The sequence below is a fragment of the Mustelus asterias genome, chromosome 24 (genome assembly GCF_964213995.1).
Source record: "Mustelus asterias chromosome 24, sMusAst1.hap1.1, whole genome shotgun sequence".
NCBI lineage: Eukaryota > Metazoa > Chordata > Chondrichthyes > Carcharhiniformes > Triakidae > Mustelus > Mustelus asterias.
This window is the reverse complement of record NC_135824.1, coordinates 20,838,971-20,866,490: the sequence shown is the minus strand read 5'-3', so window position 1 is coordinate 20,866,490 and position 27,520 is coordinate 20,838,971. Positions and strand designations below refer to the sequence as shown.

Genomic DNA, 27,520 nt, shown 5'->3' with positions numbered 1-27,520 from the left:
GTGTATTACAGACTCTGGACAGCTGTAACCTATTCTTTCACAACATAAATCTTTTTCTGTTCCTGCTTAGTCAACACCAGCCCTGGTTTTACAGTTGCTGCATTTTCTCAAAAAAAATCAAGAGTTAATGAAAAAAAAAAAGTATTTGGCTCGTCAAAGTTTCTTTCCTCAATGTGACCTAGATGTGTGAGATTCTTCTAAAGTACAGTCAGGGCGGAAAAGCAAAAACCTTTCTTTAAAAAAAAAGTGACAATTAAAAAAGGAAACACTTCATTAACCCTCATGCTCAAAAGGAAAAGCGATGGAAAAACTTAAAGTTGGAAAAGGACACTGTCAGTTCATCATCACAGCTCAGCTAGACAGAGAAAAGACAAAGCAGCTTCTCTCAACGAAGGGAACAAAATCCTTGGAGACAAGTAGCCAGTTAAGAATGGAGAGATCAGGAACAGCAATGGCGAGGGTTGTGGTTGCATCAGGTTTGAAATGTCAATAATTGTCAGGTCCCAGGTTTGAACCCTCGATCCTTTACTTTGAGTTTCTAATTTTACAGCCACGTTGTAACGTGACAGTGCTGAGCAAAAGCATAGTCGTCCCTTAGCAAGTGGGTGTTATAATCAATTGTCCTTCCTGTTGTTAACTCCCTTGTACAATATAGCAGCTGTAACAATTTAAATGCATTAATGAAATTGCCCTTCAACACAGTCTGTCATTGTTTATGGGTGTCAATCCAAACGCATTATTTTGTTGTAACCTTATAACGTAACCAGCACTCCGGATTTAAAGTGACAAGTTTCACTAGCTAATGTACATTTCAGTCCAATGAAAAGCAGATTCAAAGGAGACAAGATCTATTTCTTAAAATGCTGCAATTATGGATAATGCAGGCTGCTTGAGTGTAGAATTCTATGTGAGTGTAGAATTAAATGATGGTAACAAAAGATTGGTAACCCACAATTAAGGCTAAAGACTAGAAATTTATTTTCCTTCTGTCATAGTTTGGTGGGTATGTATGAGGAACACCCAGTTGAAATATTTGATGGGGAGTATTTTTAAAATAAAGAGTGATAATCAAAAATTCTGTCAAGACAAGTCATTTTAACTTCGTATAGATCATTGGTGAGACCACAATTTGTATATTGTATATCAATGTTTGTAATAGGGACTTGGATTTATAGAGTGCATTTCAAACTCAGGGGATGTCCAAAAGTACTTTACATCCAGTGAAGTACAGTTGATGTCCAGTTACTGCTGCAATGTAGAAAACACAGCTACCAGTTGGTGCACGATAAACACCCACAATGTGATAATGACCAGATACTCTGCTTCTGTGTTGTTGATTAAGAAATAAATATTGGTCTGGGCATCAGGGATAACTCCTCTGCTCTTCTTCAGAATAATGCCTTGGGATTTTTTACATCCAACAGAGCAGGCAGGTGAGGGCTCAGTTCAATGTCTTTCTTAAAATTCTTTCATGGGATGTGGTCATAGCTGGAGAGGCCAGCATTTGTTGCCCATCCCTGATTTGCCATTGAGAAGCTGGTGATGAGCCACCACCTTGAACCTTAGCAGTCCATGTGATACAGGTAGACCCACAGTTCCGTTAGCAAGATAGGTCCAGGATTTTGACCCAGAGGCAATGGATATAGTTCCAAGTCAAGATGGTATGGAGTTTGGAGAAGAACCTGCAGGCGGTGGTGTTTTCATGTAACTGTTGCCCTTGCGTTTCTAGGTGGTAGCAGTCACAGGTTTGGCAGGTGCTGTCGAAGGAGCCTTTAGTTGCTGCAGTGCATTTAAATGGCACACACTGCTGCCACTATGTGTCGGTGGTGGTGGGAGTGGATGTTTACAGTAGTGGATGAGATGCCAATCAAGTGGGCTGCTTTGGCCTGGTTCTGAGCTTCTTGAGCGTTGTTGGAGCTGCATCCTTCCAGGAAAAAGTGAAGAGTATTCCATCACACTGCTGACTTTGTGCCTTATAGATGATGGACAGACTTTGGGGAGTCAGGAGGTGAGATACTTACTACAGAATTCCCAGCCTTTGACCTCCTCTTGTGGCCACAGTCTTTATTTAGCTAGTCTGGTTCAGTTTCTGGTCGATAGTAACCCCTAGGATGTTGATAGTGGGGGATTCAGCAATGGTAGTGCCATTGAATGTCAAGGAAAGATGGTTAGATTCTCTCTTGTTGGAGATAGTCATTGCCTGGCACTTGTGTGCTATGAATGTTACTTGCCACTTATCAGCCCAAGCTTGGATATTGTCCAGGTCTTGCAGCATACGGATATGGATTGATTCAGTTTCTGGGGAGTCCTGAATCGTACTAACCATTGTGCAATCATCAGTGAACATCCCCATTTCTGACCTTATGATGGAGTCATTGATGAAGTAGTTGAAGATAATTGAGCCTAGGACAATGCCCTGAGGAACTCCATCAGTGACCCTGGGATTGAGATGACTGATCTGTAACAATCACAGCCATCTTCTTTGTGCTAGTTTTGATTCCAGCCAATGGAGTTTTGCTGCTGATTCCTATTGACTTCAGTTTTGCGAGGGCTTCTTTTGATACCATCCTCAGTAAATTTCTGCTTTAATGTCAAGGGCAGTCATTCGCACTTCAGCTCTTTTGACCCTGTTTGGACCAAGGCTGTCATGTGTTTAGGAGTCGAGTGGCCCTGATGGAATCCCAACTGAGCATCAATGAGCAGGTTATTGCTGACTGAGTGCTGCTTGATAGCGTTGTTGATGATCCCTTCCATCCCTTTGCTGATAATGATGGGGTGCAATTAGCCAGGTTGGATTTGTCCTGTTTTTTTGTGTACAGGACATAGCTGGGCAATTTTCCACATTGCCACTTAGCTGCCAGTGTTGTAGCTGTACAGGAACAGCTTGGTCAGGGACACGGCAAGTCCTAGAGCACAAGTCTTCAGTACTCTTGCTAGAATGTTATCAGGGCCCATTACCTTTTGCAGTATCCAGTACCTTAAGCTGTTTCTTGATATCACCTGGAATGAATTGAATTGGTGAATGTTGGTATCTGTGTTGGGGCCCCCAGGAGGAGACCGAGATGAATCATCTACTCGGCACAAGGCTGAAAGTGGTTAGAAATGCTCCAGCCCTATCATCTTTGCACTGATGTGCTGGGCTCTCCATCATTGAAGATGGGAATATCTATGGATCACTGGGTGTGGCAGAATTGCAGAGCCTTACTCTGAGAGATAGCACGTGCAAAAGTGTGGCACTCCCTCAGTGCTATTGTATATTGGAATTTCTGATTTTTGTGCTCGTTCTGGGGTGCTGCCAACTGAGCCACAGCTGCCACCCATCCCCAGCTGTTCCTAATGACAAATTGACCTACACGTGTTGGTGAGGAATCAGCAAAGAACAGTTAGGCTGATAAAGGAACATAGGACCACAAACTCCAAGGTGGGACCTCTGAGACTGAGGGAAAAGAGGATTGAGGGGAGACGTGATATATCTTTTTACATTACCGAGAGTAATGTGTTTCCAATTTTCTCCCTTCCTCCCATGGCATTGGAAACTGATGCTGGCTGGCGTGCAGTCCTAGAGGTGCCAGCTGCTACCTATTACCTCATTCAAGTGGCTAGTCTTCATGTATCAACGTACAGATTGTTAGCAGGCTATAGTTGTGAGAGCATCACAGCCAAATGATGCTGATGCGAGTGGAAGTCCACATTCCTACACCTTCCAGAAAAAGACACTGTGTATTGGTTAGAAATGGCTAATTTCTCTCTCGACCACAGACCTGGAAATAGGTGATTAATTGTAGGAACTTGATTTATATCTGCTGACTCACAACTGATGACAAGTAAGATGAGTGACCTTTAGAATAGCAAACTGCACCAGGGCAAGTCCGCTTGCCCATTAAGCCTTGGAGAAGCCATCGGCCTAGATTTTTCTCACAGCAGGGTTTGAATCAGTCTGACTGCAGCTAATTCCTGGTGTTTTATCTAATTTAAATATTAATAGTGACTTCCAATACTATTCAAACATTTTTTAAATGTTTGCCACTGGGATGTAACAGTGAGGGATGGTGTTTGGGGGGGTGTAAAATACCTGTGGCATAACATGACTAACGCTGTTAGCTGAAGAACATTTTCCAATAAACATTTTAATTGACGATTTTGTAATAAATTACATTAGGCCAGTTAACACTTTTGCTTTTTGACATAGTCTCGTGATTGTAATATTGGGGCGATTCTCCCATCCCGAACCGCAACTTTTCTGGCGGGTCGGGGTGGGAGATGCGCGTCGCTGGTCTTGTTCCGAGATTTGCGCATGCGCCGGGAAAACATGTGCATCTCCCAGAGCAGGAGAACAGTCGAAGACCAGACCATGCTGGAAACCGGCGGGAAGACAGGTAAGCATTTGAATCTTTTTTAAATGTATTTTAAATGTGTTTTAAATGTCGTTATCAGGAACTTACCGGTCCCGATTGAATCTCCCACCCCGCTAGGAATACTTCATTCTCGCGGGGTTTAGCCTAGCTCTCCATGTTCGGGGAACTAGCGGGAGACTTCGCTGGAATGAAGGAGGGAGCAATCGGGGGGCCCCCAGGGGGTCGGGCAGCGGGGGGGTGGTGCCCCCTGGGCATGGGCACTCTAGCAGTGCCAGCCTGTGCCCCCTGGCACTACCCGAGGGGCACAATGCCCATGCCCAGGGCACCTTGGCACTGCCCATCGGGCATTGGGCAGTGCCAAGGGGTGGGGCATATTGTGGGCAGGGCCTAGGGGGAATTGGTGGGGGTGGGGGGTCCCGCTGCCCCTCTGCATGGCGATCGGTCTGTGATGGAGGGAGGCCAGCGAGTGGGGTGGGCTGGGGGGACGGTGGTCTGCTGGGGTGGGGGGGGGGGGGGGGTGGAGGCGGTCTGTGGTGGAGTGGGGGTTCTGCCGGGGTGAGGGGAGTGGGGGGCTAGACTTCAGGGCGTTCCGGGGCGGGGGCTGTCAGGGCTGGCCCGGGAATTGTTGTGGAGGCCGCGATCGGGCAGTGGGGTGGGGGGGTGGGTGGCTGGCAGGGCAGCACCCCGGGGGTCCCGGGCTGGCCAGCAAATGGGGAGACTGACAGACCGCGACCACTGCACGAATAGGCCCCGCCCCGCCCCCCTGGGTTTTTGATGAGATTCCTGATTGTGACCTCTGCCGTGCACAAAGTGGGGAGATTCGAGTGTGAAGTTGAACTGAGAAAACAGTCGCGATCTAGAACAGTTTTCCCACCAATTCAGCGCTTTTGGGAGATTCGCTCCCACTGTTTCTGATGCTCAGGGGTGCTAAGGTGCATTTGGAGACATTTTAGCATAATTTCCCTGCAATTGGCATATACCTATCCACTGGGCGGCATGGTGGCACAGTGGTATGGGCGGCACGATAGCACAATGGTTAGCACTGCTGCCTCACAGCGCCAGGGACCCAGGCTGAATTCCAGCCTCGGGTCACTGACTGTGTGGAGTTTGCACATACTTCCCATGTCAGTGTGGGTTTCCTCCGGGTGCTCCGGTTTCCTCCCACAGTCCAAAGATGTGCAGGATAGGTTGATTGGCCGTGCTAAATTGCCCGTTGGTGTCAGGGGGATTAGCAGGGTAAATATGTGGGGTTACAAGGGTAGGGCCTGCGTGGAGTTGGTGCAGGCGTGATGGGCCAAACAACCTTCTTTTGCACTGTAGGGATTCTATGATTCAAATTTGGGCAGACATATTCAAATCTGCCATCACTTCTATTTGCAAAGTTCCAGAGTGGTAATAGACATTTTGGAGCCGGTGGAACAGATCCCACTATAACTCTCACTCCTGTCTGCTTCGAAGCAGCAGTGATTTCAGAAGAAAAATCTGAGCCAGTTTTGCTATAATTTATATTTAATGGGGAATCTTACTCAGATTGCATAATTAACAGCTTTTATAATGGAAATAAATATTGAATTTAAATACAACATGCTGCCAAGTGTCACCTAAATTCAACAGCCACCTGCTTTCAGCAACATTCAGGTTTGGATGAAAATGATTCAACAACTGGAGGTAACCACATGATTTAATACTCTTGGAGATGCTGAAACCCTTGAGATTGATACTTTTAACATATGGCATCTTGAAATACAATGTGCATACCATTGCAAAGTTACTTTATAATTACATAAATCTATCCTTCATCTGAACTATTTTATATGTGGGATATATCAGTATGTTAACTACAGTAAAACTATGGAATGTGGTTCCAAAAAAACCCTCTAAAGACATACAATATTAGGCATGCTTATTAGTGGACTGGTTGTAAAAATAATGTATTATCGAATTATGCACAAAAATGTATAAAGAGCACGTAGCATCTGAAGTTTCATCTGGAAAATTTGGACCAATTTGGCAACTGTTCATAAATCAGTCATAAGACGTTTTGTCTGTTCGAGTATTGCAATGTGAAAGAACTTTTTTTTTGGTCCCTCAAGTTATTTTTTTTTTTGCCTTTATACACACTGAGGAATAATGGTCCTGAACTAAAGTCATGCTGTTGTGATGAAATATATGTTTTTACATGTAACAGGTTGAAAAAAAGCTGTTTTTTTAATACTCTTCACGATATTATTCAGTCAGCTTTTAGTGTTTAAGAAACGGAGTCTCTCTGACTGGTCTGATGCAATATTTAGGACGTTAATCGCGAACTACATAAACTAATTCACTTGGATGCTTATTTGTAGAAGCAGCAAAAAGAGCATCTTTTAAATTAATTAAATTAGATGACGTGGAGTGGAATATTTTCTCTTTGTGCTGCATAGCAGAATAGTTAACTTCCATCTGAAGAACAGTTTTCTGCAGAGAGTAAATCTTCCCACATTATAACAACGTCCTTACTTCAATGATATGTCTGCGTAATGGTTGTGTAGTATGAAAATACCATTGGTTAACAGAGCAATATTGGATTGATGTAATGTGCTTAGAGTGGGGAGAAAAGTCATGGAATTCTATTTTACTTTAAAGTCTACCTATAAGATAAGTGATGAATGTGTTTCAAAAAGAGTTCCCTTTGTCTTGTAATCTTTACCTCTGATTTACTCCCCATGCCAAACATATATGGACATTTTGAGTGTGGCAGTATCTTGAGTTATCCCACAGACATCATGCTTATCAGAAAACTGTAATTACCCATCCACCATATCTAGCAGAGCTTCTTATTTTGCGCAGACAGAATAATGAAAACTATGGAAATAATGTAAATACAAGTAAGTAAAAAGCTTACTTTGCACAAATTGATATTCCACTGCTCTATTTTATTGACTAAGACTAATTTGGAGATTGAAAAATCAATCTGTTTCTGCAGTAAGCTCTTAATCAAACACCTCCCAAAGAGAATGCAATCTCTGTTGATAGGGACTTGTCCTTTCAGCAGAATTCATATTCACTTCCCAGCAGATGGTAGTACTCATTTTGCAGTTGGTAGCGTGGAGGCCAGTTATGATAATTCCTCTGTCAGGGATTGATACTTGTGTAGAAACGTTTGGCAGTCGGATGAATTTGAACCAGGAGCCCTCTAAGAAGCATACATTTAACCATGGAGCTGGTACAGGCATTCTAGGAGGGATTAACATTGTTCATCTGAAATTTGGTACATATTTTATTCTGTACATAAGTTGCTAGGCATATTTCTTTCTAATCACTGCCATGCATTATCTTTAACCACACCCCCTGTCCTAAATTCAGTAGCAAGAAGAGAACTTGCACAAAAATGCTCTTCCTAGAAGACCAGCAGACTACCCTCTGGATTTTGCACATGTTGCTACATTAGCAGTCTTTAGGATCGAGTGAAGTTGACGTGCTTAATTGAGGGCAATTAAGAGTCAGACACATTGCTGTGAGTCTGGAGTCACATGTAGGCCAGATCAGGACAACAGATTAGTGAACCAGATGGGTTTTTACAACAATTGACAATGGTTCCTTGGTCAGCATTCGACTTTTAATTCCAGATTTTTAAAATATTAAGTTCAAATTTCACCATCTGCCATAGTGGGATTTGAACTTGGATCCCCAGAACATCACCCTGGGTCTCTGGATTACTAGTCCAGTGACAATATTACTGCGCCACTGCCTCCATCTTACTTGTGAGTAAGAAAATGTGAATTCCATCTTTCCAGAAAAATTCAAGAAAAATGAGTTACAGATAATATTGACATTAACTGAAATTGTGCTTCGGGAGAAATATAGTTTATAATGGATCAGCTATTTTATCCCAAAATTTCAAAACTTCTGATCATGTTAAACAGCTTGCTTGAACTTCTGAGTAACTTTTGACGTGGAGCCAATAGTTGGAACACCATTCTGGCTAGTAATGCATAACGTGACGAGAGCACCAGAATCATAAAGTATTTTAAGGTGATCTGGCTAATAAAGTCTTTCTTTACCAAAGGGCAGTCTCTGAATCAGGCCCAGTTGTTGGCAAGGATATTACATTAAAATTAAAACCAGCCATGGCTTACTTCATTCTTTGGTTTACTACTGTTCAATTGTGATTTACAAGAGTGTGAGAGATATGGAAATTTCTCACGCAACTCAGATATGCCGTGAATGAGTGCACTCTGTGAAATTGGCTTGCTTCGTAATAATAGCCTTGTGATTGAGAAATACATTTAAAGAGAAGCCATCATCTGTAAATATCCACTGCAGGATTCATGCAAGCTTCTGGCCATTTAGTTTACTTGCCTGCTAACTAATTTGCAGTTATTTACAAAAAAATTTAAAATGCTTTTTTTTGGTAATTGCAACTTAAGTAATACTATCATCATTGGTAAGCCTTTAATAATATTAGAGAAATCTTTCTTAATAGCTAATGAAACACAAAAAAAGTTCTAAATTTTTGGCTTCTGGGATATATAAATATTCCCAGAAGAGAAAGTAGTTAAGTAGTAAATTGAAACAGCTGTAACTTTTTCCTCTAAAAGCTGACGATTTTACACATTAATGTCAGCATATAGTTCAGTGTCATACAGAGGAGTCCGGGACAAAATTAATTACAAAAGTTGTTTCCACTTCTTTCTAACTGCCCTTTTGCACGCAGTAACTCTATATCTTAAACCTTTTTGCTCATAGCTGCCATTTTGGTCTACCAAAGTCATCACTAAAGAACCTGCTGTGCAGATTATATATCGTAGCTAGATGGGGTGTCCAGACAGGTGGAACATTATGGTATGGTAAAAATACAAAGATGCTTGCTACAATACCAAAGTTCTATTTTTTTAATATGTATATTCCTTAGTGTCTTGTTGAAGACTAACTGATGACATTTTGATGAATCTATTGATACAAACCGCTGTAAAGGTAGTTTAATAATTTGTGTGCCTAGGATCACAATGTTAACAGAATTTAAAAAGGCTTTAACCATTAAAGGGGGCTAAATTGGACAGACCCCCCTCCCCCACTGGGCACAGACTCCTGACGGATGCTTATCCCAAGTCTGTACAGTATGATGCAGGTAGCATGCCAACTTTCTGCTCCCTGATTATTCTCATCATTGTAGCACACAGCCACTGCGCACAACTCTGCTGAGTGGCTGCACATCTCAGCAGGTGGCCAGAAATCATGAGAGGCTAGCACGTTATAGTTTGTCAGCACCACTTAAATAAAAACAAAATACTTAAAGCGAGCTGCACTCTTTAACGGGGAGGTGGGTGGGTGGAGTAGGTGGTGGAAGTCCTTGTACAAGTCACTCTGACCTGGGAAACACTGGATAATGGTACAACATGGGTGAGAACGTACTCCCAAGGGTCTTGAATACTGCACTGAGGACCCTAGTGGAAGATTTACAAAGCGGAAGAGAATGCTGTACTCGCTTGGAGAACCAGACCTTCTAGGCAGACGGGCGGCACAGTGGTTAGCACTGCTGCCTCACAGCGCCAGGGACGCGGGTTTGATTCCCGGCTTGGGTCACTGTCTGTGTGGAGTTTGCACGTTCTCCCCATGTCTGCGTGGGTTTCCTCCGGGTGCTCCGGTTTCCTCCCACATTCCAAAGATGTGCGGGTTAGGTGGATTGATCATGCTAAATTGCCCCTTAGTGTCGGGGGACTAGCTAGGGTAAATGGAATGGATAGTGGGGATAGGCCCTGGGTGGGATTGTGGTCGGTGTAAACTTGATGAGCCGAATGGCCTCCTTCTGCACTGGAGGATTATATGACTCAAACGGTCAGAATGCAGCAGATAACAGTTGAGGTCAAAGTTCTGTGAAATTCTCTTCCCCAGAAAGCAGTGGGTCCTTCAGTTTCTGCAAGGTTGAGTTAACTAGCATTTTGATAGTTACGGGAGTCAAGGATTATGGGGGGATAGACAAGAAAGTAGAGTTGAGATCACAACCAGAGCAGCCATTATTTTATCGAACGGCAGAGCAGGCTGAAAGGGCCAAATGGCCTACTCCTGCTCACAAATCTAATTCCCTATGTGTTATGCCAGTAGCAGAGCTAAAACCACAGAAGGTTATGGTTTCCTCATATCTAATCCTCCTCATATCCCATTTCCCCCATATACCTGAATCTCTTCCAATTTACAAGGAACAGATGGCATAAGCATGCACCTCTTGCTTCCAACCCCATTCCCTCACCACAACCTTGCCCTGTGCCTTCCCACTTTTAGACAGCCAAGAACTGCCACCTAGCCAGGCAGTGGTGGAGAAGCAACATGACACTGATGATGCGGCACGGTGGCACAGTAGTTAGCACTGCTGTCTCACAACGTCAGGGACCCGAGTGTGATTCTGGACTTGGGAGACTACCTGTGTGAAGTTTGCAAATTCTTCCCATGTCTGTGTGGATTTCGTCCGGGTGCTCTGGTTTCCTCCCACAGTCCAGAGATGTGTAGGTTTGGTGGATTAGCCATGGTAATGCGGGAGTTACGGGGCTAGGGCGGGGTGGCGGGGGTGGGGGCGATGGACATGGTTACAGATGCTCTTTCGGAAAGTTGGTGCAGATGTTTTGGGCTGAATGACCTCCTTCTGCACTGTAGAGATTTTACGGGTTCTATAAGGGAACATCATCACTCAATTTAGCGCTTGTGGCCATCAACTCAGATACAGATGCTGTGCATAATATAGACGTTAGAGGTAGGATTTGCACCTGATGAGACAACACATCAGTGTAGCCTGCAGCCAGGACAGTGGGCAAGGAGTGTACAGTTTATAATCTCATTCAGTGTGGCATATTTTCACTATTAACAGAATCACTATAATAGAACTTTGGTCTTTACATTGCTTATGGGAAATGAGAAGGTTGGGACAGAATTGTGGGTTTCAGTTACGAGAAGCCCTTATTTTACTGAAACTCCTTGTTACTCTGCCATTAAACCTTAAGATCAAAGTAAATCAGTGAACTGAATAAATCAGTGATCATCCCAAATCTGGAATCAATAATTGAAACATTTTGGGGGCGATTCTCCCATCCGGTTGCGCTAAATAATTAGCACAGCGGGCCGGGAGAATCCTGGGGCGGGCGATTCATGGGGTTCGCGCGCACGTCTCCCAGCGCCGGATTTCCGGCGGCATCTGCTCTGTGCCGGAAGTTGGCGGGAGGGGCAAAGACCATTTAAATGGTTATTTGAATGTGATTTAAATACAATTAGCGGGCCCAGGATCTCCCAACCTTCCAGCGTATTTCACTCCAGCGGGGATTACAGTAGCTCCCCAGAGGGCCGGGCGGCAGAGATGTTGCCCCCTGGGCATTGGCTCCATGTCAGTGCCAACCTGGACCCTGGCACTGCCCAACAGACAAAGTGCCAATGCCCGAGGGCACCTTGGCACATCCCATCGGGCATGGGACAGTGTCAAGGGGCGGGGCCTGATGTGGTGGGACCTAGGAGGCGATCGGTGGGGGCTGCCACTCTGCAGTCGGGATCAGTGGGAAAAAGAGGGATGCCAGCAATTGGGGCAGACTGGGTGGGTGGGTGGGGTAAGCCGGGGGGGGGAGTTGGGGTTGGCATTGCAGGGGGGGTAACTGTTGGGGAGAGATCAGTGGGGGGGGGGGGGCTAGAGATCGGGGTGGGCTAGGAGGGGGGGTGGGTTGGGGCTGGGCCCGGGCCCAGGAATGGTTGGGGGCCAACAGCCGGGCCATGGGGGGGTGGAGAGCGGCGTTGCGGGGGTCGCAGGGCTGGCCAGCTCGATCGCGGGCCAGTGATCGGGAGGCTGGCAGTGCGGCACTGACAGATCAGCGCATGCGCAGTGGCCCGCTCAGTGCGCTGATTTAAGCCCCTCCTGCGGGAATAGGCCTCACCCCCTGAAACCTAATGATATTCACGCTGATGGCCTCAGCAGTGCACGGAGTGTGGGAGATTCTTCTTTGATATCCCACTGAAAAAAGCAGCACGCAAATTTGACACTTAGAATTTTTTGGGGAGAATTCCGGCCGCTGTGTCATTACCCTCTCGTTAACACTCATAGCAAATCACGCTGAACAAAACAAGCTCCCTCCGTGGCTTCTTTACTTTGGGGTTTGGGGCAGCAGTCAGGATGTTGGACACAACCTGTTAGCCTTTTCAATTGCTTCATCACAATAGGCACTGAAAGTGATGAAACAAAAACAGAAAATGCTGGAGAATATCAGCCGGTCTGACAGCATCTGTGGAAAGAGAATAGAGCCAACGTTTCAAGATGGTGAAGGGTCATCCAGAATCAAAATGTTGGCTCTATTCTCTCTCTCTCTCTCTCCACAGATGCTGTCAGATCTGCTGGGATTTTCCGGCATTTTCTCTTTTTGTTTCAGATTCCAGCATCCGCCGTGTTTTGCTTTTAATGGAAAGTGATGAGTCTGCTCAAACAACCAAGGGCTGGTTTTAAAAAATTACATAGCAGCTGACTGATGCGCATCAATTGGACACGAGGCTCAAAGCTTCGGTAAAAGAAGGCTTTTATTAACTAACAATGGAACTATCAGAACTTTAACACACTATCCCAGACTGAAGGGGTCCCGTCCGAGCAGGGGGTCTTATACCTCTCCCAAGAGGCGGAGCCCGACTGGGATGTGCCACAACAGTAGCAACCACGGGTGTATCAATCCCACCCTAGCCCAACAACAACATTAGTACAATCCCACAGTAACCTATATACATTCCTATAGTGCTGGCCAGCCCTGGCCCAGTACTATCCAGTGGGAACCAACGATGGTTCACCACATTCACCCCTCCTTTGAGAACAAAGGCCGGCGGGGTACGAAAACAGACTAAAATGTCAACAGATTATAAGTTCAGACGGTCTGGAGGACCGCACCGTCGTTGTGACCGCCTCAATACCGGCGGTGACACCGGAGTAGGCACTTGCGGTGGCGTTCTCCCCAAAACGGCGTCCAGCTGTTCTCCCACGGACTCACAGGCCGGTTGACCCTGATGAAACGGTAGTGCAGGGGATCCTGACACATTCTGCGGTGGCGACGATCTTCGGGGCTCAGGCAAGCTGTGCATTGGAGTAAAACTGTTAAGCACTGGCCCCGATGCTGTCCGCGCTACGTCCGGGGGAGAAATAAGGGATAAGGGATTCGTCACTGGGGGTATGGGAGCGACAGGAGTTGCTACGTCCCCTGCGGGCGCCAGGTCTCGGATCGAGACTGTGTCCTCTCGCCCGTCAGGATATGCCACATAGGCATACTGAGGGTTGGCGTGGAGGAGGTGGACCTGTTCGACCAAGGGGTCGGACTTGCGGGCCCTTACATGTCGCCGCAGGAGGACGGGTCCTGGGTACGTCAACCAGGCTGGTAAAGATATCCCCGAGGAAGACTTCCGAGGGAATGAGAACATCCTCTCGTGGGGAGTAGCATTGGTTGCTGTACACAGGAGGGAGCGAATAGAGTGAAGCGCATCAGGGAGGACCTCCTGCCAATGGGAGACTGGAAGGCCTTTGGACCTCAACGCCAATAGGACAGCCTTCCAGACTGTAGCATTCTCTCGCTCCACCTGTCCATTACCCCTAGGGTTGTAACTCGTGGTCCTACTAGAGGCAATCCCGTATGAGAGCAGGAATTGCCTCAAGTCATTGCTCATGAACGACGAGCCCCTGTCGCTATGGATATAGCTGGGGTACCCGAACAGGGTAAAAAGATCACGGAATGCCTTGATCACCGTGGCAGTCGATGTGTCCGCGCAGGGGACAACAAACGGGAACCGGGAGTACTCATCTATTATGTTCAGAAAGTACACGTTCCGATCTGTTGAGGGAAGGGGGCCCTTAAAATCAACACTCAGCCTCTCGAAGGGGCGAGTGGCCTTGACCAAATGTGCCCGGTCAGGTCGGTAAAAGTGCGGTTTGCATTCCGCGCAAATCCGACAGCTCCTTGTCACCGACCTGACGTCCTCCACTGAGTAAGGCAGGTTGCGGGCTTTGACAAAGTGGTAGAGCCGAGTGACCCCAGGATGGCACAGGTCATTATGGAGGGCGTTCAAGCGATCCTCCTGAGTACTAGCGCATGTTCCGCGCGAGAGGGCATCCGAGGGCTCATTGAGTTTCCCTGGACGATACATGATATCGTAGTTATAGGTGGAGAGTTCAATTCTCCACCGCAAGATCTTGTCATTCTTGATCTTGCCCCTCTGCGAGTTGTTGAACATGAACGCCACGGACCGCTGGTCCGTGATCAGGGTGAACCGCTTTCCCGCCAGGTAATGGCGCCAGTGTCTGATGGCCTCCACAATGGCCTGGGCCTCCTTTTCCACCGCTGAATGCCGAATTTCGGGGCCTTGGAGGGTGCGGGAAAAAAACGCGACGGGCCTGCCCGCCTGGTTAAGTGTGGCGGCCAGGGCGAAATCAGATGCATCGCTTTCCACCTGAAAAGGGATGGATTCGTCTACCGCGTGCATCGTGGCTTTCGCGATGTCGTGTTTCAATTCCTTGAAGGCCAATTGGGCCTCTGGCGTGAGTGGAAAAGTCGTGGACTTAATAAGCAGACGGGCTTTGTCCGCGTAGTTGGGGACCCACTGTGCATAGTAGGAGAAGAAGCCTAGGCATCTTCTCAGTGCTTTTGCGCTAGCGGGCAAGGGAAGTTCAGCAAGGGGGTGCATACGGTCTGGATCAGGGCCAATGACCCCGTTTTCCACCACGTATCCCAGGATGGCTAACCGGCGCGTACGGAATACACACTTCTCCCTGTTGTAGGTCAAATTCAGGCGAGATTCAGTGCGTAAGAAGTTCTGGAGATTTGTGTCATGGTCCTGCTGATCACGGCCGCAGATGGTGACATTATCCAGGTACGGGAAGGTAGCCCGCAGCCTGTTCTGGTCCACCATTCGGTCCATAGCACGCTGGAAGACCGAGACCCCATTGGTGACACCAAATGGAACCCTAAGGAAATGATACAGACGACCATCCGCCTCAAAGGCCGTGTATTGTCGGTCCTCTGGGCGAATGGGGAGTTGGTGGTAGGCGGACTTAAGGTCTATGGTGGAGAACACCCGGTACTGCGCAATCTGATTGACCATATCAGATATGCACGGGAGAGGATACGCATCCAGCTGCGTATTTCGGTCAATGGTCTGACTGTAATCAATGACCATCCGGGGTTTGTTCCCGCTCTTGACCACCACAACCTGTGCTCTCCACGGACTAACACTGGGCTGTATGATCCCTTCTTTGAGGAGTCGCTGAACCTCAGATCTGATGAAGATCCGATCCTCAGTGCTGTAACGCCTACTTTTAGTAGCGATGGGCTTGCAGCCTGGTAACAGATTCTGAAATAAAGAGGGTGTGGTGATCTTTAACGTAGAAAGATTGCAGGCGGGGCGCTTTGGACAATTTGGAGACTGCAGCTGTTCTCCCACTGTCAGCGAAGGGAGTGGCCCACCGTACTGTAGGATCACACTCTTCATGTGGACCATAAAGTTTAGTCCGAGAAGAATTGGTGCGCAAAGATTCGGCAACACAAGGAGCCTGAAACGCTCGTAAATTGTGCCCTGTACTTTCAAAGTTACCACACAACGTCCTAGCACAGCGACAGACTGGGACCTTGATGCCATAGAGATTGTCTGTTTGGCAGGTTGAATCTGGAGTCCACACCTCTTCACAGTGTCAGGGTGGATAAAACTCTCAGTGCTCCCGCTGTCAAACAGACAATAAATCGCATGATTGTTTACCTGGATATCCATCATCGAACAATCAAGCCTGTGAGGCTTAGCCTGGTCCAGGGTGATCGACGCCACCGTTGGTCCGTGAACGTCACTGCAGGCAGCTGAGGTCGATGCTGAGGACCCCTGCTGGTCGCTCATGGTCATTGTCGACCAAAATGGCCGCCCCCATGAATCACACATGGGTGAGGGCGCCAAACTTAGCGACCCCTGGTGGTCATCCTCCTCCGACTCCGTCGACCGCAATGGCGTCGTCCTGGACTCGCACGTGGACGAACCCCGTGAGTACTTCGACGACGATGGTGATGATCCCCGTTCCGAAGGGTCACAGGCCGCACTGTCGTTCCTGGGCTTCGATCTGCACACCTTCGCATAATGCCCCTTTTTACCGCATGCGGTACAGACTACCGCTTTAGCGGGACACTTTTGTCAGGTATGTTTGGCTCCTCCGCAGAAGTAGCACCGCGGGCCGCATGGGGCTGCAGCCGTCGTCTGGTCCACATGGGAGCACGCCATAACACTGCACTTCAAGCCCGAGGGGCGAGGAGGGATTCGCGACTGCTCCTGCCACGTTGTCTCCACGTGGTCCTCCGGATACAGGACTAAGCTCTTCGAAGCCGCCTCGAGCATTTCAGCTAATTCCATGGCTTGGGTCAGGTTGAGATTACCCTTTTCTAGCAGCTTGAGACGGATGTATGAAGACCCGACCCCGGCCACAAACGCATCTCGGGCGAGGTCGTACATGCTCTGCTCAGCCGACACAGCTTTGCAGTCACAGCCCCTGGCTAGCTGTAAGAGCTCATTGGCGTAGTCCTCCATGGTTTCGCCCGACTGCCGACGTCGTGTAGCGAGGAGGTAACGAGCGTGGATCTCGTTAGGTTTCGTATAGCGCTTTTTTAGAAGCTCGAGGGCCCTCGGGTAAGTGGTGGCCGCACGGATCGCGAGGTAGACTGTGTCGCTTACCCTCGCATGGAGGACCCGGAGTCTGTCATCATCTGTGGTGACCGCTGCGGAGGCTGCTAGGTAATCTTCAAAACACTTCAGCCAGTGGTCGAAGGTGTTAGAAGCGCCCACCGCACGTGGATCTAGCGTCAGACGTTCTGGCTTTAGGATTTGCTCCATACTCTCCTTTCTTTTTTCTTCCGTCGAGAGTTTAATTTTAGTTAATAAAATTGATGCGCATAAATTGGACACGAGGATCAAAGCTTCGGTAAAAGAAGGCTTTTATTAACTAACAATGGAACTATCAGAACTTTAACACACTATCCCAGACTGAAGGGGTCCCGTCCGAGCAGGGGGTCTTATACCTCTCCCAAGAGGCGGAGCCCGACTGGGATGTGCCACAACAGTAGCAACCACATGTGTATCAATCCCACCCTAGCCCAACAACAACATTAGTACAATCCCACAGTAACCTATATACATTCCTATAGTGCTGGCCAGCCCTGGCCCAGTACTATCCAGTGGGAACCAACGATGGTTCACCACACTGACATGACCTCAGAACTTCCCAAAGTGTTTTGCAGCCAATGGGGTATCTTGGAAGGTAGTCACTGTTACAATGTCGCAATACATTTGTCACAACAATGAGCTAATGTGATATTAGTTGAGAGATCAGTATTGAGCATGATGCCAAGGAGAACTCCCCTGCTCCTCTCCAAAATTGTATTATGATTCTTTTACGTCCACATAAGAGAGCACTGGGCCTCATTTGAAAGGCAGCACTTCTGACAGGTACTACTAGCATGTCAGGTAGATAGATTTTGTGCTAAGAAGTGGGATTTAAACCCCGCAATCTTTTGACTTGGAGGTAAGAGTGCCACCACTGAGCCAAAGTTGACACCTGATGTTACATTGTTCTTAGTGGTGTGTGGAGACTCCCGATTCCTGACCAGTGGCATCTCAAATAAAACTGCTGCATTCAGTAGAGTGAGCTACCTGTCTTCCAGTTCCACTGTTGCTCTGAGGCCTGTTTTTAACTGACATTTTCGTATGCTGCAAAATGTATCCATCGTCCAGTTCACCCTTCAAAACCATGAGGGAGCAAGATCGATGGTCTAGTACATGTCTTTTGGATGAGACGTTATACGTCCCATCTACTCTTCCAAGTGGATATCAAAGATCCCATGACAGCTTTTTGGAAAGCAGTAAGGGAGTTATCCCAGATGTCCTGGGCTATATTTATCCCTCAGTCAACATGACAAAAAGAGATTATCTGGTCATTATCTCATTGCTGGTTGTGGGAGCTGACATTGGATAAATTGGTGTTGCCTATATTGTAACAGTGACAGCAGTTCAAAAGTGTTTCATTGGCTATAAAGTAATTTTGTATGGCCTATGGTTGTGAAAGGTTCTATATAAATTTCTGCTTTTTTAAGACTTTAGTGAATATTTGCTTCATCCGTTGATGAGTCAGTGCTCTGAAAGTATCAGATTTCATATGTAAGTTTTTCCTTATGGACTCGCAGTCCAAGTACGTGATTAACTGGCTTTTTGAACCACTATGGAGCATCTTCCTGCTGTTATTTGAAAATAATTTTCAATCACTGTTTTCTCTAAGTGGTGTTTAATGTGGAAAAGTACTGATGGAGGGACAGCAGTTGGTAATCAAGAGTAGGTTCTTGTTGTCTGTGTTTAACCTGAAGCTGTCTGTAATCAATGTTGAGGACTCCCAGGCCACTCATCTCCTGACATATTGTTCCATCATTGCTGGTTGTACCTTCAGCAGCAGTTATTCCCAAGCTAAGGAGACCTCCCTGCCTTTTACCCTCCTTTAAGATGCTCTTTAAAACCTACCTCCTTGACCAAGCTTTGGGTTGTCAATCCTAGCTTATCCCCTTATGTGATTTGAGTGTCAAACCTTCTTTGATGATGCTCCATTAAAACACTTTAGGATGTTTTCTACATTAAAGATGCTATATAAATATGATATGTTGTTTTTGTTGTACTTAACTATGTCCCTCTGGTGGGTCTGTCATATTAGATGGCATTTAATCGGAGTCTGCATTTTTCGTGCATTGTTTAGTCTCCTTAGCCTGGAAATTACTGTTAACAGTATCAGCAAATGAATGATTAATGGACTTGTAGAACATTCTTCTGTTCCGTTTTTAGTGAGATTTGTATCTTAAACTAAACTTAACACCTGTGTTAAAATATCAGAGAAATGTAATATGAACATGTTAAATATCCATTCACTAATATCAACAATAGAAATTCTAGATGTTTCCATTTAGTTTATTTACCAGGCTTTATTTTTAAAAAAAGTATTCTCAGGATGTAGTTGACTGTGCAAAAAGATAACACATGTTGTCTGTTCCTGGTTGTTGTGAAACATGTAGAGCTACCAGGTATTGTGGAACTGGAATCAAGTGGAGCTCAGCCTAATGTTGACTAGGTGCGGATAGATGCAAGGACTCTCAATTATTCCCCACTCCTCAGTTGATAGTAATGCGGTTCCCTTTATATTTATAAGAATGAATGTGCCAACTCAACATTTGTACATAACGGTTTATGCGCTGACTGGCAAGAACTTGGTCAGACAGGTTTTCTTGAGTTTAAACACAAACCAAGTTTTAATAAAAATTCAGCAACTTTCAGATGCTAGCCCACCAATTACCAGGGGTTGGAAGAGAAGCACTGGCTACAATCAGGTAAGAAAAAAAGGAAGAGCGAGAGTTGTCCCATCTGAAGTTACAAACAGACATTTTGCTTGGATACAAATAATTTCAGCTCCAAACTATTTTTGCATGATTTCCGCTGGCAATTGTCTCTCCAGTGAACAGCCACATATCATCTTTAATCCTTAGACAGTCAGCAATCTCTGCAAGCATATCTCTTTCCTCTCCCCAGTTCCTTGATTCACAGACAATATCCATGATGGCCCTGCCTGCATTCTAGAATTTGGATTAATACAAACATATTGCTGTACGTAAACATAATTGCTTTATTCCATATCCCATTTCCCTGGAAATGGAAACCCTCAAACTAGTTCACTTTTGTGATTGAAGTGTTACGTGGAACCAAAACTATTCTTTTCCCTTCAAAATAAAGTTTTTCATAAACATTAAATTGCAGTCCAACCAGAAAGCAGCATTCTTGTCCCAATGTAGCACATTGATTAGATACGGCTGAATAGATTTGTTGTTAGTATGTTGTACTGTATAACTATTTTGCTCATATCTCTGTGTGCTGTTGTTATTGAATATCCTTTGGCCAGCATCAGCCTCACAAATGTTCCCCAGTCTTGGGTTTTTCAGATGTGTTGAGGAATTCAATATAAGGTAGTAAATTCATGTTTGCCACAAACGAGGTTTAACCCCTGGGATTTGCGATAAGAATCACATGGAGTGGGAAATGATTGTAAAGCGGCAACAAATTGTAATGAACCATTCTTTTCACAGGAGTAACACACAGCTGGAAGAGAATCCCGATCAGTCTGAGTCACAATCAAGTCATAAAGGATTGCCTTGCTTTATTTTTATGGTCACCAGATTCAGCTTCAGTTATTATTTGAGCAGCTACAATAGTGGTTTCAATTGTTTGAAATCAAAGGGATTTTTGGGGGGGCATGTAGTTGCTTAAATGGATTTTTCCACGTTCATTAACAATGTATTTCTATTCTACACAGTGACATCATTTAAACTTTACCAGCGCGCTATACATGTTTATAGTGAAGCCAGACGGGTTCTACAATTCAAGACAGTTTGCGATGAGACACCTGCCAATGCATTACAGTTGTTGGGAGAACTGATGAATCAAAGTCATGTCAGCTGTAGGGATATGTATGAGTGCAGCTGTCCAGAACTTGATCAGCTGGTGGACATCTGTATGTAAGTTTTCCAAAGAAAAAAGACATGGATAATTTAGTTGTATGTTAATTATACATTGGAATGTTTTGTGTCACAGTTTCCATAGTATAAAGGACAAAAGCAGGATTTTGTTTATAGCCAACAATTAGCGAAACCACAAATAAAGACTAAAGTTATCTCAGTTTGTTGAAGAAGTAATTTAGGCACAAGGCTCAAAACATAATCCTAGAATAGGTCTGTTTAATGTCAGTGCAACCTCAATACTTCAGTTATGAAGTCAGCATTAAAACAACTCTTGGAATAAAATGACTGTCTCAGGAAAAGAGAAACACAAGCAGTTCAGATTGAAGGTAACGGATTTATGTATTCAGGCTGTGTGCTAGGGTAGATAAAATTTCACTGATTATCCTAAATATTCTGAATCCATCTGTTTTATTACTGCTAATCTAAGTGGGATATATTTGTTCAAAAATACTTAAGCAGGAAAGTCTAGGGGAGTTGATTTTGATCAAAATACTCCGTCTTTCCAGAGAAAAGTATAATCGTATTTTTTATATGTTTAAACAGTCCAAGTGAATCACTGACATGAAGACCCTCTACTTGCTTGGCCTGTTGTGTCACGTAAGTTACAGGGAAACACTACATGCAAACCAGGGTGGCAGATCGAAGGACTGTCACTGAAGGCCATCCATTTTGGATCTACCTGTTCCTGTGAAGCTACGCTGTAAATGCAGTTTGTACACACAGGTCCTTCCTATGATTTATGTTCATGAAGAAGCTCAGGATGAATAATAACTAAATTGTAATAAATTATGCATTGAAGTTCCAGGGAACCCAGTCACATTCATTTGGTGAAAGCATCAGCAAATTGTAATAATTGCCATATCTATTTTTAACTAAAGACTAAATGCAAAGAAAATAAGTAAGCCTACGCAAGTAATTACTAAGAACAGTGGTCAATTGTAAATGTAATTTTGCCAACATTTCACAGGGTTAATTTACCTTCTCCAAAGGTTTGCTGCTGCTGCCAAGCTTGGCAGAGTTCTCTGTCGATTTAAAATACACAGTGCAAAAATTGCTCCCCCAGCAATATCTCATGAGTTTCTGAGGACTCCTCTAGGAGTGTACGCAACGCCAGTTTATGTTAAGGAGTTCCTTGGCTTGAATTTGCAACGATGTGAGGATCTGCAGTCCACTGTTCATATTCTCTTTCAAGTGGACTTTCAAACAGATCTTAATGATGCTGCCCACAATAGCCATGTGGTTGCATTCATTTCCAATTCACCCATTTGTTTCTCAGATGGAGCTCTCATATTGCCAACTAAATTCAATTTGGTACATCTGACAGTTAGGACGCATTAAACAGAATTATGTGAAATACAGACTTATATGAATATTTTAAAATATAACTGTATTACCTAAACATGAGTTACATGCCATTAGACAGGTTCACACTGATACAATGCCCTTTCTTTCGTAAGATGTTGACTTTCTTTTGGAAGGGTGGATGTGGAGAGGATGTTTCCTCTTGTGGGAGAATCCAGAACTAGGGGTCATTGTTTAAAAATAAGGGGTCGCCCTTTTTGAGAAAGATTAGTTTTTTTTTCTCAGAGGATCGTGAGTCTTTAGAATTCTCTTCCTCAAATGGTGCTGGAAGCAGAGACTTTAAATATTTTTAAGACAGAGCTAGATCAATTCTTGATAGGCAAGGGGGTGAAAGGTTATTGGGGCAAAAGTTAAAGTTTATTTATTAGTCACAAGTAAGTCTTACGTTAATACTGCAATGAAGCCACTATGAAATTGCCCTAGTCGCCACACTCCGGCGGCTGTTTGGGTCAATGCACCTAACCAGCACGTCTTTCAGACTGTGGGAGGAAACCGGAGCACTGTGGGAGGAAACCCATGCAGACACGGGGAGAATGTGCAGACTCCATAAAACAGTGACCCAAGCCGGGAATCGAACCTGGGTCCCTGGTGCTGTGAGGCAGCAGTGCTAACCACTGTGCCACTCGTAGGCAGCAATGTGGGGTTGAGGTTAAAATCAGATCAGCCACAATCTTAGCGAATGGCGGAGTGGCCTACTCCTAATCTGTATGTCCATATGCAAAACAACAGACTTTATTTTCACAAACTGATCAAAAAGACAACTGGCTGAAGGAATAGCAGAGACTCTGCCTACGATTTTTCAAAACTCTCTCGATACGGAACCTGTTCCAACATAATATCTCTGTTTTAGAAAGGAGAAACTATATAATTACATATTATTCACCCTAACATTGGTAGCCCCTCAGGTTCTAGAGGCCGTAATTTAGGATAAAGCTAATGCCAATCGAGAAGAACACAGATTAATTAAGCATAGATTTATCAAAGCCAAAGACCAGGAAGCTGCATGTAGTGCTCCAAAGATGTTTTTAGATGGCAAGGATTTAAACGCTGGTGTTCCCCAATGGTTCAGTCTTGACACTATCTAAATATACAAAAAAATGATTTGGACTTGTGAATAGGGGGCCCAAAATCAACATTTGAGCATGAGGGAAAAACAGGCAACATTAACTCTGAAGAGGATTGTAGGTGATTTAGGAGCTAGGCTAGTATATTGAGTAGGCATCAGCTGAAATTTAATGTACAGGAAAGCCTCTGAATTGTAAGCTGCGGCTTGAATTGAACATTTATCTAGGATATGAGATGCAACGCAAAAACTGTATGTTTATTAGGGCTTGGCATTGGTTAAGCAGTAAATGGCGAACAGACAGATGGACAATATTTTGCATGCAGTCTTGGGCTGTTTGTCCAACTCATGGCACTGTCAGCACTCTTACCATTCCAGACTCCTTAAAGTGCACTGGCTTCTCCTGCTTCTGTTCTGAGTTCCTGTTTGTAGTGTACGCAGCACTGATCCTGGTCATCAAGTGCTGCCAGAGAATTTGCATTCTTGTCCTGGCAAACATCATTTTAAGAAGTCTCACAACACCAGGTTAAAGTCCAACAGGTTTATTTGGCAGCACAAGCTTTTGGAGTCTCGCTCCTTCATCAGGTGAGTGAGGACTTGGGTTCACAAACAGGGCATATACAGACACATACTCAATTTACAAGATAATGGTTGGAATGCGAGTCTTTACAGGTAATCAAGTCTGTAAAGACTCGCATTCCAACCATTATCTTGGCAAGCATGCCATATGCCTTCTTCACCACCCTCTCCACCTGTGCTGCCACCTTTAAGGATCTGTGGACTTGTACACCCAGGTCCCTCTGTGTGTCTATACTCCTGATGGTTCTGCCATTTATTGTATAGCTCCCCCTTACATTAGATCTACCAAAATGCATCACTTTGCATTTATCTGGATTAAATTCCATCTGCCATTTCTCCGCCCAATGTTCCAGCCTATCTATATCCTGCTGTACTCTCTGACAATGTTCATCACTATCCGCAACTCCAGCAATCTTCGTGTCGTCAGCAAACTTATTGATCACACCAGTTACATCTTCCTCCAAATCATTTATATATATCACAAACAGCAGAGGTCCCAGTACAGAGCCCTGTGGAACACCACTAGTCACAGACCTCCAACCGGAAAAAGACCCCTCCACTGCTACCCTCTGTCTTCTATGGCTAACACAGTAAGAAGTTTAACAACACCAGGTTAAAGTCCAACAGGTTTATTTGGTAGCAAAAGCCACACAAGCTTTCGAAGCTCTAAGCCCCTTCTTCAGGTGAGTGGGAATTCTGTTCACAAACAGAGTTTATAAAGACACAGACTCAATTTACATGAATAATGGTTGGAATGCAAATACTTACAACTAATCAAGTCTTTAAGAAACAAAACAATGGGAGTGGAGAGAGCATCAAGACAGGCTAAAAAGATGTGTATTGTCTCCAGACAAGACAGCCAGTGAAACTCTGCAGGTCCACGCAACTGTGGGCGTTACAAATAGTGTGACATGAACCCAATATCCCGGTTGAGGCCGTCCGCGTGTGTGCGGAACTTGGCTATCAGTTTCTGCTCAGCGACTCTGCGCTGTCGTGTGTCGCGAAGGCCGCCTTGGAGAACGCTTACCCGAATATCAGAGGCCGAATGCCCGTGACCGCTGAAGTGCTCCCCAACAGGAAGAGAACAGTCTTGCCTGGTGATTGTCGAGCGGTGTTCATTCATCCGTTGTCGCAGCGTCTGCATAGTTTCCCCAATGTACCATGCCTCGGGACATCCTTTCTTGCAGCGTATCAGGTAGACAACGTTGGCCGAGTTGCAAGAGTATGTACTGTGTACCTGGTGGATGGTGTTCTCACGTGAGATGATGGCATCTGTGTCGATGATCCGGCACGTCTTGCAGAGGTTGCTGTGGCAGGGTTGTGTGGTGTCTTGGTCACTGTTCTCCTGAAGGCTGGGTAGTTTGCTGCGGACAATGGTCTGTTTGAGGTTGTGCGGTTGTTTGAAGGCAAGAAGTGGGGGTGTGGGGATGGCCTTGGCGAGATGTTCGTCTTCATCAATGACATGTTGAAGGCTCCGGAGGAGATGCCGTAGCTTCTCCGCTCCGGGGAAGTACTGGACAACGAAGGGTACTCTGTCCACTGTGTCCCGTGTTTGTCTTCTGAGGAGGTCGGTGCGAAAACCTGGTGTTGTTAAACTTCTTACTGTGTTTACCCCAGTCCAACGCCGGCATCTCCACATCATTCTATGGCTAAACCAGTTCTCCACCCATCTAGCTAGCTCACCTTTTGCACCAACCTACCATGAGGGACCTTGTCAAACGCTTTACTAAAATCCATATAGACGACATCCACGGCCCTTCCCTCGTCAATCGTTTTTGTCACCTCCTCAAAAAGCTCAACCAAATTTGTGAGGCATGACCTCCCTCGTACAAAACCATGCTGTCTATCGCTAATGAGATTATTCAGTTCTAAATGCGCATATATCCTATCTCTAAGAATCTTCTCCAACAACTTCCCTACCACGGATGTCAAGCTCACCAAGACATCCAATTTAAATTTGATTTGATGGCCTGATGTAGTCCATCTTCCAGCAGGCTTGTTTCTTGTAAAATAGATTGGCAGCTACAAATAATATTTCAAATAAGCTAATTTATCAATATAATAGTTCAATCATTGCTCAGTTGTCTAGCTTTTGTTATGAGGTAAAGGTTAATCCCCTTTACCTCACTTCGTAATCTGGTAAAAGTGTTCGGGAAGGTGTTAACTGTTCTACCTTAATGTTTAGAGGTTCATTAATATAAAGACCTGACACTCGCTTTAAATGAATAATTAACAAGTCATTTTATTTAACCAATTGGAACTTTAACTAAACAAGTAAGACTTTAATTAAAGGAAGTTTTCGACTGAAATGCTGTTCAAATAAACACAAGTAAAAACAGTAATAACAGAATTGTAGTCACTCGCAAATAAATTATACAACCCGGTCTGATAGTGTTCGGAAGTTTTTGAGTTTTTTGGTAGGTGTCCGCTGTTTGTAAGTGCTGTCTAATTTGGTATATTTGGTAAGACCTATCTGAGGCTGACAGAGTTAAGAACAAATTGCTCCAGTTGATCAAACTGCCCATAACTGCCTTTAACTGCTTCAATTGATCTGACTCTGGCCCTGGCTCTCAGGTGAACTCACTCACTGAACTGGAGTCACTGAAGACCGGCAGTTGAATTCCTATATTTACATTCCTGATGACCTATGCATTTTCCACATTGGGATTGGTCTGGTGCTGACACCAACAGCAAATTCAAATCTGATAGGTTCCCTTTAGCAGGATGTTTTCTTTAAACTCATAGGCTGTTAGCTGAGTGTCTTCGTTAAACTCATAGGCTAACAAAATGCAAAAAAAACCTGAAGAGCTTGTTATCAAGGCAACCCTGTTGTCTGGCTTTTGGTATAACAATGTTGCACTCTTTGGACCTGTGTGCCTTGTATTTAAACATTCAAGCATTGAACACAACCAGCTTTCGAAGGCACTGACACAAAACCAGCTTTTAAAGGGACCACGCACTGTTGTTTCCCCTCTAGTATTTTACATTCTTTACAGACATTCTTTACATTTTTATAAACTCAACTTCACAACACTTTGCACCAGCAGCTAGGCCAGAAAGCCCAAATTTAGCTGGACTGTGAACTAAGCTCTCTTATAATTTGGGAAGTGTGTCAGTCATGTGCAGTTAAATGGGGTCATTGCGGTTTCTAGTTGGACACCTTCTGTCATCCTTCTAAATTCTAGTATAGCGGAATCTTTGCCACTGTTAAACATTGCCAGTTCTTGTAAAATTGTTTACGATTTATACAAAATGATCCCATTAAGTTTACAATGTTACTAACTAGATCATAACCGGAGGAATTTTCCCCACCACTAATGTCCTCAATGTTTGAAACAGTTTCTCATCCATATATTGAATTTCTTACTTGCCTTCCATTAGATGAAAGGAAATGCTATGTTGCTTTGCTTCAGATAAAAGTAATGTTTAGGAAATACGCAAGTTTCAAAACAAATGAATTATCTTAAAACTGTTTTTAGGAAATTTGGAAAAATCATTTTCACTTCATAGAACTATTTGTACTGACATTCTGTATGAGTACAAGATTAGAATCAAAAATAATAGACTATTGAGGGATATGTCATTCTACATTGCATATTACTGCATAAAAT

General features: G+C 44.8%; 1 protein-coding gene across 1 annotated transcript in view; it reads left to right on the top strand.

The window, feature by feature from the left end:
- Window positions 1–27,520, top strand: part of galk2 (galactokinase 2) — a 121,403-nt gene that overhangs the window by 89,983 nt on the left and 3,900 nt on the right. The window contains exon 9 of the mRNA XM_078241405.1: window positions 20,701–20,902. Coding sequence (XP_078097531.1) covers window positions 20,701–20,902 — 202 coding nt within the window. The remainder of the gene's footprint in view (window positions 1–20,700; window positions 20,903–27,520) is intronic.